Source organism: Idiotropiscis lumnitzeri, chromosome 15 (genome assembly GCF_059441095.1).
Source record: "Idiotropiscis lumnitzeri isolate Australia: NSW breed Sydney's pygmy pipehorse chromosome 15, RoL_Ilum_1.0, whole genome shotgun sequence".
In the NCBI taxonomy this organism is placed as follows: domain Eukaryota; kingdom Metazoa; phylum Chordata; class Actinopteri; order Syngnathiformes; family Syngnathidae; genus Idiotropiscis; species Idiotropiscis lumnitzeri.
The window spans coordinates 16,208,762-16,219,313 of NC_142405.1; the positions used below are offsets into that span (position 1 = coordinate 16,208,762).

Here is a 10,552-nt window from a genome sequence, read left to right on the forward strand (position 1 = left end):
AGGAAGTGGTGGTTGTCTGATGAGGCTGGGAACTGGAGGCTGTGGAGAGAGAGGAGGAGAGAGGGTCTCGTTCGTAGTGGCAGGAGTGGTTGGTGGGGGCTGCAGCAGGGGAGCCTGAGCGGGGTCAGGCATTTGATCAAACCTATTGAAAAATAGGTTCAACTCATTTGACCCTTCTGGGTCTTACATGGTTGTCCATGGCCTGAGATGGTCTTCAGGCCCCTCCAGACATCCCTGGCATTGTTCCGCTGCAGTTGTTCCTCGATCCGCATCCTGTAGGACTTTTTACCCTCTCGGATCCTCCTTCTCAGCTGACGCTGCACTCTCTTCAGCTCGTCTTTGTCGCCTGACACAAAAGCCCTCTTTTTCTCCTTCAGGAGAGCTTTGATGTCCGGTGTGATCCAGGGTTTGTAGTTGGAGAAACATCTTACAGTCCTGGTGGGAATGGTGTTCTCCATGCTGAAGTTAATATAGTCTGTAATTGTGTCTGTTAGACCATTAATGTCCTCACCGTGGGCTTCGCTGAATACCTCCCACACATATATATATATATATATATATATATATCAAAATTTATTTCAATCTGATGTATTTCATCCCCCAAAAAATTAGTTTTATTCAACAATAATAAATAACATTTTTCTTTTTTGTAATACTTGCAGTTTTATGGCTACCTCTCACAACAACAAAATATGATGCAGGACTATGTGCGCACGGGGACCTACCAACGGGCCATTTTGCAGAACCACGCCGACTTCAAGGACAAGGTAATGAGATTTTTTCAGTTATTTTTAACAATTTCTTAATTAGGGATGTAACGATTCATCGAAAATGTTTTTAATATCAATATGAACTGTTAAAAATATAAAAAAAATACATAGATAATTTTAATAATAAAAAAAAAAATAAAGAATCGATTTACAATCCCATGTTAACCGGAGCCCCTCTCTCAATCTCTGCTGGAAACATATTGCACACCTACGCACAATTATTAAATACAATGTAAACCTCATTTTCATAGCAGCAGAGCGTTGATAAACGACCTTAAAATGACTTGATTTAATTTACAACAAGGACTGCCGTGTCTGAAAGCTGAATGCTAATGGAACTCTCCATGCATGTCCTGTTGTTGTACGCCAACATAATGTAGTGTCTACCGTGGATTGTGGCCGCATTTGTCAACATACTCACGTGTATTTAAAAACCAAAACCTAATTTTTAGATACGTGATTGACATTGAAACGGCAAGAGCATAAATGCGAAGTCTCGACCATGCACCGCATGTTGCGTTTATCGACTCTGAAATCTCACCACCCAAAGTACAATATCACCTATTTGCCATGAATGGCAACACCCAACAATAAAACATAACCTGTGGGGTATGCGTGTTGATGTGAAAACAGTTGTTTTGCTGAGATGTTATTTCCGAGTTTTATGATATGCATCACACACGACATTTCTCTCTCGCTCTTTCTCTCTCTCTCGCATTCGCTCTCTCTGTCTGTCGCCTTCTCTCTCTCTCCTTTTTTTTCCTACAGGCACATACCTTATTTTGAATTTGTAGATGATAATATGCATGCTAGAGAAACAAAACAAAACGTTTTGTATTCAAGTTAATTACCAACAATTTTAAAAATCAATTCAAGTTATGATTTATGTATGATTTTCAGAGCATTTCCTCGATTTTATTCATATGATATCCGTCACTTTTCCATAAAAATAAATGATTGGTGCTCATGTATAGTGAAATATGTTTACAAGTATGTATTTGTTTATTTTTATTTAGAAGTAGTTTAATAGTAATAGTTAGGGGTGTAACGATTTTTGTATTCGTCCCGTAACGTCTCGGTACGGGCTTCATGGTTCGATGCATGCGGTCATACAACAAATACATCTAAGGGGAAACAAAAAAGTAAACGCCTGAAATCACACTACCGGAACATTTGTTGTTTGAAGAAGAAATAGATCAAAACAAATGAAGAAAAGTGGCAAGCGCGGGAGAAAACATGGAGCTAGAGGAGCCATCAGCCCTATAAAAATAAGCTGTGGGGGAATATTTTGGTTTCCCAGTTGATTACCTCTCCCCACTGCTTTCAAGCAGTCTGGAGAAGTGAAAGCCAACGGCTAAAGAAATGACTGAAGCAACCGGCATATACATAGCAAAATCTATGCACCCATATGTTGTTTATTAAAGGTGTTGGAGCCCCGTTAAAATGTTCCATCCCGGGTGCATACTAGCCAGACCGTGATCCCTGTACAGTTAATCAATTTTGTCTTTTGATACCAGATGATGATGATATTTAGTGCTGTATTGCCCTTTATTTAGAACCAGCCCTTGGCTGAAGTGATGACGCACTACTGAACTTTTTAGTGATGCTTTTCAGTTTGGATCCTCAGTGACCAGCATCGCTAGAAGAGCCTGCTTTCTTTTTTTATGCAGACAGTATGGGGCTCAAAACAAAATGGCAGACGAGCTTTGGGGATCGTGCAGTCGCAACAGCATAGGCTGAGTAGTGCGTAACCCGAGGACCACCTATACTAGTATTTATTTATTTATTTCTTTTTTATTTTTTATTTTTTTGCACATTGTTTCGGAACTTTGACCAAGTTGGATGTGTTTTATGCGAACATAGAGAGTGCGCGTTTGTATGTGTGCGTGTGTGTTTTGTGTGTGCGTGCGGGGGTGTGTGCGTGTGCGTGTTCATGCGCACGTGTGTGTGTGTGTGAGTGGGGGGTTAGATGAGTGTAACTGATGGTTTTATATTTTGTATGTATACGGAATGTGTATCTATAAATATACAGGTAGCCATGATGAAACTCAATAATGGTAAATCCCCGGGCCTGTCTACCATCACAGCAGAGATGCTGAAGGCCGGGGGTGACATCTTCTCGTGGCTCACACAAATTATCAACCATGTGTTGGTCTCTGAGTCACTGCCCGATGACTGGAGGCGGGGCATCATACTCCCATTATGGAAACAGAAGGGAAATCAGCTGAAATGCAGCAACCATGAGAGGTATCGCGCTCCTCTCCATCCCTGGTCAAGTATTCACTTGCATCCTACTCACCTGAGCCCTCCCTTTCACCTGAAGTAGACGCCGCCAAGAACAAGCCGGATTTGTGCCAAATCGCTCCACCACAGACCACATCCCTGCCCTCCGTCTTATAATAGAAAAGGCTATGGGAAAAATGGCATCAATTCATAGCCTTTATTGACCTCAAAACTGCCTTTGACACTGTTGACCACGGGTGCCTCTGGAACATCATGAAGTCCCTTGGAGTCCCACCTAAGCTCACCGCACTCTTCAAGCAGAAATGCCAGGGTGCGGAAAGTTGTGTGCGGGTGAACAGCAAAGACTCTGAGTGGTTTCCCATTAACAGCAGGGTTAGGTAGGGCAGTGCGGCCGCTCCAGAACTCTTTAACTGTGTCATCGACCACCTGATGTCGAGAGTATGTGAGCGGCTTCCTGGGGTACCTCTCGTCAACTACATTCTTAAAGACCTCGAGTATGCTGACGACACAACCCTGTTCGGCGAGACTGCAAGCAGCTTTGTGAGGCCCTCGGTGTGCTCGACGAGGAGTCCAAAAAGGTCTTAGGATAAGCTAGCCCAAGACCGAATTCATGCATGTTGGCGACGGACCCGACCCACCACCATTCTTGTTTCAGCACTCCTGCCTACTTTTGTCTCCACCTTCAAATAACTGGGCTCGACATTGACCAACATTGGAAACCTCAAAACAGAGATCGACCAACGTCGTGCCCTCGCTGCCTCGGTCATGCAGATCCTGTGAAGGCCATTGTGGCGACATCTGCACATTTCTCGGGAGGCAAAGTTCAGAGTCTATAATGTCTCAGTCATCTCCGTCATCCTATACGGAGCTGAAACCTTGCCGCTGAACAACACCTTAGCGTCCAGGCTCGACGGCTTTGACACCTGGGCCCTCAGGAGGAGAGAAGGCATCACGTGGAGCATGTACATCACGAACCTGACGGTAAGGGAGAAAACTCAACAACTGCCAGCATCTCAGCAATGCGGCGAGTACGCTGATATGACCACATTCTCCGCCTGTCAGAAGAGCTCCCAACAAACACCATCCTGGCCTTCAATCACCAGCAAGCTGGCTGTAATTAATAGCCCAGGATCTTAAGGCCTGCAATGTCAACTTGGCTCTAGCTCAACACCTTGCCCACAATAGACCCAGTTGGAGGGACCTGGTCGCCACGGTTGGCTCTACGTGCTCTGTGCAAGAAAACTAAAGAAGTAAGAAAAAAAAAAGATATTTACCTACATATGTACATATATGTACGTGTGTGTATATGTCTAAGAATTAAAATCAGAGTGCCCTTTATTGTCATTGTACTCAGTGTGCTACGAGATTAGAGAGCTCCCAATACAACAATAATTTGATTAAATATATAAAATAGATTAATTAAAGATTAAATAATAAAATAGAGAATAAATACGAAATTGGAAAAATAAAAACGCATCGCTGTTCTGCAAGGTAAGGGTAGGTGTGTGTGAGAGTTCAGCATGGAGATGGCTCTCGGGAAGAAACTGTTTTTCAATCAGTTAGTCTTTGTGTTGATGCACCTGTAGCGCCTGCCAGAGGGCAACAGGTCAAACAGGTGTGAGTTTGGGTGAGTATTGTCTTTAATGATCTTGAAAGCTCTGCTGAGGCACCAGGTGGTGTAGATGTCCGACAGGGAGGGGAGATGGCAGCCAATAATCCTCTGCGCAGTTTTGACTGTCTTCTGGAGCCTCCTGTTTGCCTCAGTGTAGCCGCCGTACCAGGTAGAGATGCAGTACGTCAGCAGGCTCTCAATGGACGAGTGGTAGAAGGCCAGCAGAAGCTTCTACTCCAGGTTGAATTCCTGAGGACCCTCAGGAAGTGCAGACGCTGGTGGACCTACTTTATCACTGCTGTGGTGTTGTGTGTCCAGGAGAGGTCATCGGAGATCTGTACTCCTAGGAACTTGAATGTGTGGACCCTCTCCACACACACCTTTGATGTAGAGGGGGGTGGCACAGTCTTGTTCCTCCTGAAGTCGATGACGATCTCCTTCGTATTTGCAGTGTTGAGCTGTAGTTTATTGTCCTCACATCAAGCCGTTAGTCTCTGGATCTCCTCCCTGTAAGCTTTCTCGTCACCTTTTGAGATCAAACCATCCACTGTCCTATCGTCAGCAAATTTAATGATGGTGTTGTTTCCGTGGGCCGGGCTGCAGTCATAGGTGTAGAGAGCGTACAGGTGAGGGCTCAGTATGCATCCTTGAGGGGAACCGGTGTTCAGCATTCGGGTGGAGGATGTGTAGGGGCCGAGTATCACAGTCTGGGGTCTGTTAGTCAGAAAGTCCTTAATCCAGGTGCGTTTGAGGGTGGGGAGGCCGAGAATGTCGAGTTTGGTGATGAGGATGTCTGGGATGATAGTATTGAATGCCGAGCTGTAGTCTACAAAGAGCATCCTGTCATACCTCTGCTGTCGTTCCAGGTGGCCCTACACACCATGCAGAGCAGTCTCGATGGCTTCCTCAGTGGATCTGTTAGCTCGGTATGCAAACTGGTAGGGGTCCAGTGTGGGATGAAGGCACTCTGTGATGTGCTGGAGAACCAGTCTCTCAAAGCACTTCATTATGACTGGTGTGAGAGCAACAGGACGGTAGTAATTCAGCAGGATTGTGGTAGACTTCTTGGGGACGGGAATAATGGTGGAGGTTTTCGAGCAGCAGGGGATGACTGCTTGAGCCAGGGAGTGGTTGAAGATCCTGCAAAAAACGTGATAGCTGGTGGGCACATGCTCTGAGGACTTTGCCTGGTATTCCGTCGGGTCCTGTACCTTTCCTGGGGTTTACTGCCAGGAGCGACGCTGAGGGGGACACGTGGGATCCTGAGGAACATGTTGTTTTTTCCGTGGGACCCTGGGGAACGTGCTTTTTTCTCCCGCCGTAGTACAGCTGAACGATGCATCGTTTTGGGACCGAAAAAGGCGCTCTCAGACAACGCGAGTTTGAGCTCGCCGAAGCTGTTTGTGCCCCTACTTCATGCAGTAGGTCACGCAGTACTGATTAAAAAAAAAAAAAGATTGTCGCCCAGTCACTCGTTGTCCCGGACGTGATTTCTTTAACCGCTACTTAAATGCCCTGCGCCAAGCTATCTTGCGCCGCAGCAGAATGGACTTTATTTGAACTATATGTAAGTCCGTGCACAGCAGCAGCAACAAGTTGCCTGATGGCAAATAAACTACTCCACTAACAAGTAGCGTGCTAAACGAGGAGACGGGCAAGGAGGCGCTAAGCGTGCTCATCGCTAAAATGAATTGCTTCGATGTACGCTCGACTTTTAACAGAAGTCTGACTCAAACTGCGTTTGGGCGGCGAGCCAGCAGCTATGAACAGAAATGTTGAAATGTTGTATTGCAACCATTACGCATCTAAACATAAAATAAAAGGAACACAGAAATGACTGACGTCATCACGACAAAGAGGTTCAATGTCAAACGTATAATAACCTTAAAAAAAAAAAAATTAAAAAACGTATCGTAAACATGCTAAAACTGTTGCTTTATGTTATTTAGATAGAATTTTTGTTTAAAATTCCCCTGGCTCTTCTTTTTGTCTTTTCTATATTATTTGCGTATTAATAACTGCTTGGTTTGTTAATGTTAATAAAGTTTTTAAAAAGAACGTATAGTAAATATTTATCATCAATATTTGCACAACAGAGTACTGAGTTTCGAGATCCTCACAATAATATTTCTCAAAATTACATTTCTTATCAATTTAGCTTTGTTTAAGGGATATGTTATTGACAATCTAACATCAATATACAATGACAGAAAAAAAATTGGTGGTGGGCGGCGCAAATAATTTTCTTCTTGGTAGGGGGGGGCGTGGGCGTGACAGGAAATAATTGAGAAGCACTGCTCTTAAGTGAGTGAGGGGGTGTTGAGGCATGGAGTGTGGGGGTGTGGCGGTTGGAGTGAGTCAAAGCGAGCAAAGAAGCAGTTTAGCTCCTCCGCCAGTGACCCCTCAGGTCTACCGGTGTTATGTTACCTCCTCTGTAGACCTTGCCACTCCTCCCATGGACTGTTGCTGGCAAGGTGGGACTCCAGCCTCTTCTTGTAATTTGTTTGGCTTCCTTAATGCCTTTTATCAGGTCAGCACGGGCCACACTGTACAGAGCTCTGTCGCCTGACCTGAAGGCAGGGTTTCGAATAGTCTTGTTCAGGGGCACAGTTTCCATGCAGAACTTGATTTCGTCCAGTACACACTCTGTGTAAACATCAAGGTCCTGATGATCAGAGAGGTCCCAGTCTGTGTGATGGAAGCAGTCCTGTAATTCATCCTTGGCGGTCTCATGCCATATTTTAACAGTCTTTGTGGTGGGCCTGAGTCTGCATCTGAGAGGGGTGTACTGAGGGTGGTCTGACTGGCCGAGGGGGGGAGGGGGATGGCTCTGTACCCGTGCTTGATGTTCGAATAAACATGATCAAGAGTGTTTTCTCCCCTTGTTGGGCACTTAACATACTGGTGGAACTTCGGGAGTACAGTCTTCAAATTGGCCTTTTTAAATTCTCCCACTACTATATGAACGACTTCAGGGTGGGCCCGCTGTTGTTTGTTGATGACGCACGCGAGTAGCGAGAGCGCCATGCTTGTGTTAACTTCAGGAGGGATGTAAACAGCAGTGACGATCACTACTGTTAGCTCCCTTGGGAGATAATAAGGCCGACATTTAACGGACATATACTCTATGTCGGAGAGGAGATCATGCTGTTTTTGGACCAGTCCTCCTGCACGTAAATACAGAGACCCCTGCTCTTACCGGTGTCTCTCATACGTTCCGCGCGATGAAGCAAGCGCCCAGCTAGCTCGATGCTAGCGTCGGGAACATTAGAGTGCAGCCAGGATTCGGTGATGATGATCACACAACTGTCCTGAACATAGCAATTTCCCAGGATTTGTAATTCCAGATTGTTGATATTATGGACTACTGATCTGGCATTGGTGAGGTAGAGACTTGGCAGTGGTTGCTTGTGGGGCTGCTGTCGTAACTTTATTAGGAGACCAGACCTGCAACACCGCTTCTGCTTCCTCTCTCCCCGTCGTCTGCGCCACCTCCCGGTCCCGCTAACAATCCACGGTGAGCCGGCCGGCCTCGCTAGTTAGTCAGGAATTTTGCGATCATAGGAAAATACCTCGAAGACGGTTATTTTGTATCGATAACAAATGTCCACGATGTCCTGACGAGTGTATTGATACCCAACCACAGTTGGTGTTCATAATCCTGAACATACGTAAATAAAAAGTAATAAAGAGTAGAACTGGAATGCAGAGCCATTAGCCGCTGCGTCCATGCGCGCCGCCATCTTGGCAAAAAAAAAGCTGTTTTTGGACTGACAATCTCAGAAAACGCAACTTTGAGATCTTACAAATAAATAAAAAATAAAATAAAATATAAAGTCCCGGAAGTAGGGATGTAACGATTGACTCAAGCCCCGATTGGATTCAATTTTCAGTTCACGATTTTGATTCGATTAGATACTATATTTAGTTTTTTTAATAGCTGCCACAATGTCTCTGTGCTATGTGATGCTGCAGTGATCCACAAACGAAATGTTGTAGTGCATTTTGAATGGATTAAAAAACCATACATGATGACGATTTGCACTATTATTATGAAATTACCTATAAATACTAAAAGAAATACCATATTTCACTTTTCTTGTGCACCAATCCATTTTTTTAAATGTAGAAGTGACTGAAATCATATGAATACAATTGAGGAATTGCACACATGTTAAAGAAAACTAAAATCATCATTTCAAATGATTTTAAATTTTGTTTTTATTTAACCTGTTTTTCTCCTCTTCTCTAGTATACATATCTCCACATTCAAAATTATGGTATGTGCCTAAAAATGAGAGAGAGAGAAATCTCGAGCATGATCCATATCATAAAACTTGGAAATAACGTTGCTCAACAAAACACAATTGTTACCAAATCAACACGCATAACCCATTTTACTTTCCATAATACTCTTTAGCACTGTAAATTAGTATATTTTGATGACCTCGGTATGTTAGGTTTTATTGTTAGGTGTTGCCATTATTGGCTTGTGGCAAATGCGTTATGTACTTTGGGTGGTCAAATTTCCGACTGCATTAACGCAACACGCGGTGCGTGGTCGCAATTTAGCACTTGTGCTCTTGTTGTTTTGATGTCAATCACACGTATATAAAAACTATGTTTTGGTATTAAACAGATGCGGGTTCGCTGACTAACGGCGCCACAATTCACAGTTGACATTACATTGTGTGCGTACCACAAAAGGACATTGCGTGCGACGTTCCATCCGAAGCACACGGTAGCCGATGTGTGCTAACTACCGTGAGGTTTCAGACACGACAGTCCTTGTCGTAAATTAAACGCAACGTTTCCCTTATAAATGCTCGTCTATCACTGCTGTGTTGCTAAGTAAGTGAAGTGTACACCGTATTAAGTAATTGTGCATAGGGATGCAGTTTTTTTCCCCAGAACAGATATGAGAGAGCGGCTCTGGTTAACATGGCGTTGCGAATTGATTCTTTTATTTATTTATTTTATATCGATGCATATTTGGCGCAATTCACATCAATATTAAATTGATTTTTGATGAATCTTTACATCCCTACCCGGAAGTAATTTCTTTCCCTGCTGCTTGAATGCTAGGCGCCATCCTTTCTTGCGTTGCAACATCATGGACTGTAGTTGTACAATATGCAGTCTGTGCACAGTAGCAACACCAAGCTGCGTGATGACAAATAAACTACCCCACTAACAAGTAGCGATTTAAACGAGGAGAGAAACCAAGGATCGCTAAGTGTGCTAATCGCTAAAGTTTAGCTATTTCCATATTTCTTTTGTTTTTAATTTACGCTCATAATGACCTCTCTTGTTCTTATATTTACTAATTTATATTTACAAGTCTTATACTTAATTTTGGCATCTTTTCTTCTCAATTCAATAAATATTTTATATAAAATTTTTCTTTTTACATTTCATTTTCTATTCCTTTTGTCATCCAAGACTTTTTAAGCCTTCATACTTGCTAGTGATTTTAGTTAATGGAAAATGTTTATCATATATGAGATTTTTTTTCTTTTTTTTAATTTATTTCTTTTTTTGCCAAGATGGCGGCGCTCATGGACGCAGCGGCTAACGGCTCTCCCTTCCAGTGCTATTACTTTTTATTTAAGTTTGCTCGGTCTTATTAACACCAACTGTGGCACAGTATCGATAAACCCGCCAGGACATCGTGGACATTGGCCATCGATACAAAATAACCGTCTCAGAGGAATTCTGCTATGATCGGAAAATTCCTGAAGAACTAGTGAGGCCGCCCGGCTCACCGTGGATTGTCATCGGGACCGGGAGGCGACGCAGACGACGGAGAGAGAGGAAGCAGAAGCGGGGCTTTAGGTCCGGTGTCCTACTAAAGTTACTTGCTGTACATTGTAGTTAGCAAATCTGTTGTTTAGTTTTATAAAAGTGGTTGTCTGGGTCCAAATTA

At 43.6% G+C, this 10,552-nt stretch overlaps 1 protein-coding gene across 8 annotated transcripts in view; it reads left to right on the plus strand.

Moving 5' to 3' along the window:
* carm1 (coactivator-associated arginine methyltransferase 1) overlaps positions 1-10,552 on the plus strand; it is a 182,646-nt gene that overhangs the window by 54,082 nt on the left and 118,012 nt on the right. For all 8 annotated transcript variants that reach the window (XR_015846698.1, XM_088317740.1, XM_088317741.1 and 5 more), the window contains exon 4: positions 663-767. Coding sequence is in view for 7 of the 8 variants with exons in the window: in XM_088317740.1 (XP_088173866.1) it covers positions 663-767 (105 nt within the window). In the remaining variant the exon portion in view is untranslated. The remainder of the gene's footprint in view (positions 1-662; positions 768-10,552) is intronic.